This window comes from Morus notabilis, unplaced genomic scaffold, assembly GCF_000414095.1.
Source record: "Morus notabilis unplaced genomic scaffold, ASM41409v2 Scaffold380, whole genome shotgun sequence".
NCBI classification, from domain to species: domain Eukaryota; kingdom Viridiplantae; phylum Streptophyta; class Magnoliopsida; order Rosales; family Moraceae; genus Morus; species Morus notabilis.
Window position 1 is genome coordinate 5,343 of NW_010361940.1, and position 4,565 is coordinate 9,907.

The following is a 4,565-nucleotide window of genomic DNA, read 5'->3' on the forward strand; positions in this document are numbered from 1 at the left end:
ATCACAATGAGAATGTCTAGGAGAGTCCCCAAGACAGCCATGAGATTTTCAAATTCAACAAATTCTCTATTATTAAGATTCCTACAAAAACCAAAATTCCAATTGATGTTTTGAGTCTTCACCACTGATTACTACTTCTCTAATCTTCGCCTCCCTCTTTGAGATTAGGCTATAAAGCCTTGGAAAGGTGACTGCAAAAGGCAAATCACCACACCACTTGTCTTCCCAAAATCTAATTTTGCTTCCGTCCCCCACTTCCTAACTCACCCTGTTAAGAAAGGAATTTAGACCTCTATGAGTTCCTCTTCTTACCAAGTTAGAGTCCCAACCATTGGGGTGCAGCCCATATTTACTTCTAATTACTGTGGCCCACAATGAATCTTGTTCTAGAGGAAACCTCCATAACCATTTTCCCAACAAAGCTTGATTCTTCTTCAACAAGTTTCCTATAGCCAAACCTCTTTCTTCTTTAGGTCGAGACACTATTTTCCAGGCTACAAGATTATCCACTCTCCCATCCTCTAGTCCATCCCACAAAAATTTTCTCATCTTATCTTCAATCTCTCTAGCCACCGCCATTGGCAATTTAAACAACGACAAGAAATAGATTGGTATACTGTCAAAACTAATTGGATAAGAGAATCTCCCTCCTCTAGATAAGAAGCCTTTTTTCCGCGATTCCAATCTCTTTGAGACTTTTTCCACAATTGGGTTCCAGAATTCTCGTGACAAAAGGTTTCCACCCAATGCCGCCTAAATATTTCATAGGCCAAGAACCAATTCACAGCCCATTTCAAGAGCCAAGTCCCGAATAATGTTGCATCAATATTGCATCAATCTGCTAAGTCCATCAACCACCAACGTGAGGAGGAAACTGTCATAAACCCCTCGAAGCTCTAAAACAACCCTGTGATTTTCCATTAATCAAAATTGAAAAATTAGCAGAACCAAGGCAGCCCCAGATCCAATCTATCCATCTTCTACCGAAACCTTTTTCCTCCATCACATACTTGAGGAAGTTCCACTTAACGTGATCATATGCCTTCTCAAAATCCACTTTAAAAACAAGCCCATCCTTTCCTTCCACTCTGTATTCCTCCACTATCTCATTAGCAACTAGGACACCATCCAGAATCCATCTACCCCGGATAAAAGCACTGGCTTGTAAAGATTGTCTCTTCCAAAGCTGACCTTAATTGGTTTGCCAACACTTTTGCGATTACTTATAAAGACTAGAGACCAAACTAATTGGTCTAAAGTCTTTGATCTTTCTAGAGTCTTCCTTTTTACGAATGAGACACAGGAAAGTGTGGTTTAAATCTTTATTAACCACTCCATTCCTATGAAATTCATCAATTAACCTTTTTCAAATCGCCCTTCAAAAATTCCCAACATTTTTTATAAAACCCCATTGAAAATCCATCAGGTCCCGACGATTTATCCTTGTCACTAGAGAACACTGCCGCCTTGATTTCTTCCTCCTTGAACCCTCTCTCTAGCCAAGCTGCCTTCTCTCTAGGACTCTGCTTCCAATAAATCCCCTCGAAATACCATCTCGTGTTTTCCTCTTCTTTGTACAAATTTGCATAAAAAGCAACTATTTCCCCTACCACTTCTACACTGTCATTTATTACCTCCCCATCCTCCCTTTCAATCCTCCCTATTACACTCGTGTTCTTTCTGTTACTAACCAAGCTATGAAATAGCTTAGTGTTTGCATCACCCTCTTTCACCCATCGAGTTTTCATCTTTTGTCTCCAAGAAATTGCCTCCTCGAACAGCACTTCTTCAAGTAGCAATCTCCTTTCCACTATTTCTCTTTCATCAGGACCCCGTGTTTCATTCTTCCTATCCAAGTGATCAATTTTTGCCATCAAATCACCTTTTCTCACCCTTATATCCCCAAAAACATCTTTTGTGGAAACCGGTAGGTTTCAGAATACCTAGCCATCTATCTCACTTGTATTTCATCAGAGGTAATCAACCTCTTTTATATATAATTAGGTTACAATTAGTTAGAGAAAGAATAGGAAACTAACTCCTAATTTACAGCTAGCTACAAATCAGCAACTAATCTACCATAAAGGGATTACATATATTTCCGAAAATATTATTTCCTAAACTGTAGGGAATAAACACGCTTTTCAACACTCCCCCTCAAGTTGGAGCATGGATGTCAATCATGTCCAACTTGGATAGATGTTCCTCGAACCTGACCCGTGGTAGACCTTTTGTCAGAAAATCAACAAGTTGTCCTTTGGATGTGATGTAAGGTATGCACACAACCCCTTCTTCGACCTTCTCTTTGATAAAATGTCTATCCACTTCCACATGCTTAGTACGATCATGGTGGATTGGATTGTGAGCAATATTGATTGCTGACTTGTTGTCACAATACAGCAACATGGGATTCTCACTTTGAAGTGATAGCTCATTCATAATTCTTTTTAACCATAGAAGTTCACAAATTCCATGTGCAAGAGCTCGAAGTTCAGCTTCAGCACTACTTCTTGCAACCACTGGTTGTTTCTTGCTCCTCCAGGTCACTAGATTACCCCATATAAATGTGCAGTACCCAGTGGTAGACCTTCTATCACTGGCTGATCCAGCCCAATCTGCGTCAGTAAATGCCTCGATCTTCCTTGAATCATTCTTTTTGAAAAATAACCCCTTTCCTAGAGTTCCTTTGAGATATCTCAAAATGTGATGAACTGCTCCAAGATGTTCTTCATATGGCTCGTGCATAAATTGGCTGACCACTCTTACAGCATAGGCAATATCGGGCCGTGTATGGGATAGATGGATTAGACGCCCAACCAACCTCTGGTATTTCCTTTTATTGACGGGCACCTCTCCTTTCTTATATCCCAACTTGTGGTTCTCTTCGATAGGTGTATCTGCTGGTTTACTTCCCAGAAAACCTGTCTCTCTGAGCAAATCAACAATATATTTTCTTTGTGAAACACAAATTCCTTTCTTTGATCTTGCAACTTCCATACCGAGAAAATGCCTCATGGGTCCAAGGTCCTTGATTTCAAATTCTTTGGCTAGAATCTGCTTCATTCTTTCTCCTTCGGTTGTCATCTCCAGTAAGAAGAATATCATCAACATACACAATTAGAACTGAAATTTCCCCATCTTGAGATTTCCTGAAGAACAAAGTATGATCAGTGTGAGCTTGAGTGTATCCATATCTCTTCACTGTTTTTGAAAAACGATCAAACCAGGCCCTTGGAGACTGTTTTAATCCATAGAGGGATTTTTTCAGTCTGCACACATTATCTACACCATAAACATCTTCAAAACCTAGAGGAACATCCATAAATACTTCTTCTGCCAAATCCCCATTTAGGAATGCATTTTTTATGTCAAGTTGGGAAATTTTCCAATCTAAGTTTGCGGCAACAGAGAGAAGAACTCGAATAGTGTTGGGCTTTGCCACCGGGGCAAAGGTTTCTTGATAGTCTATTTCGTAGAATTGTGTGAATCCTTTTGCGACCAAGCGAGTCTTAAATCTTTCAATAGAACCATCTGAATTATACTTCACCGTAAACACCTACTTGCACCCAATTGTTTTCTTTCCCTTCGGTATTGCTACACACTCCCAAGTTCCATTTTTCTCTAGTGCTTTGATCTCCTCCATAACTGCTGCTCTCCATTCTGGAACACTCAATGCCTCTTGAACTGACTTAGGAATTACTACATCAGACAGATTAGTGGCAAAAGCTCGATAGGATGGAGACAAATTACTATAGCACATACAGTATGAAATAGGATGAGAAGTGCATGTTCTTTTTCCTTTTCTTAGGGCAATAGGAATATCTAAGTCCTGAGCTGGTGTAGAATTACCTGGACTTTGGCAGGGAGCATGATTCGCAGGAGGGTTTAGACTTGAAGTATCAAGAACCGGTGGATCCAATGACGGGTTCTGCTTTGGAGTGTGAATTCCTTCATTTCCCTTCCTTTTCCGTCTCTCATAGACAAACAATTCTGGTCTTTGGACCTCTTTCCCAGTTTCTTTAGTGAGTGGAGTGGACTCGGGTAAGCACAACAGTGGGAAGAGAGTGATCTGGATCTGGTGAAGGAATGGAAACAGTTTGAGGAATGGAAACAGTTTGTAGATTAGGGCTCACAGAGGTAGGAAAAGTATCCCAAAAATTCTAAAAACTTTCTTCTGTGTTCACACTCTCCCCCTGAAGTGAGTTTTTAGTAAAGTAGGGCTGATTCTCAAAGAAGGAAACATCCATACTAACAAACATTTTCCTAGTCTTTGGATCGAAACACTTATACCCCTTTTTTGTTGGTGAGCAGCCCAAGAAAACACATTTGATGGCCCTTGGATCAAATTTACCCCTACTATGAGAATGGATATGGACAAATGAGGTGCACCCGAATATTCTAAGTGGTAAATCTGCAATCAGACGATTTGTTGGATAGACACTTTGAAACGCTTCTAGAGGAGTTTTGAACCCTAGAACTCGAGTACGCATTATATTGATGAGGAATGATGCAGTAAGGATAGCTTCTCCCCATAAAGTTTTAGGCACATTTGTGGTGAACATTAA

At 40.2% G+C, this 4,565-nt stretch overlaps 1 protein-coding gene across 1 annotated transcript; it reads right to left on the reverse strand.

Moving 5' to 3' along the window:
- Window positions 1-822: 822 nt before the first annotated feature.
- On the reverse strand, window positions 823-1,874 carry LOC112092134. Its single transcript, XM_024167446.1, has 3 exons — window positions 1,362-1,874; window positions 1,011-1,186; window positions 823-907 (listed from the first exon to the last, which is right to left on the reverse strand). Exons 1-3 carry the CDS (start codon window positions 1,872-1,874, stop codon window positions 823-825), a joined length of 774 nt encoding a protein of 257 aa, XP_024023214.1.
- Between the last annotated feature and the right edge of the window lie 2,691 nt (window positions 1,875-4,565).

Coding starts and splice junctions, on each gene's coding strand:
- LOC112092134 (XM_024167446.1), bottom strand. CDS start 1,874: ATGGCAAAAATTGATCACTTGGATAGGAAGAATGAAACACGGGGTCCT. Junction 1,187..1,361: donor TGAAGGGCGATTTGAAAAAG/GTTAATTGATGA, acceptor AATTAAGGTCAG/CTTTGGAAGAGACAATCTTT. Junction 908..1,010: donor GTTAAGTGGAACTTCCTCAA/GTATGTGATGGA, acceptor GGAAAATCACAG/GGTTGTTTTAGAGCTTCGAG.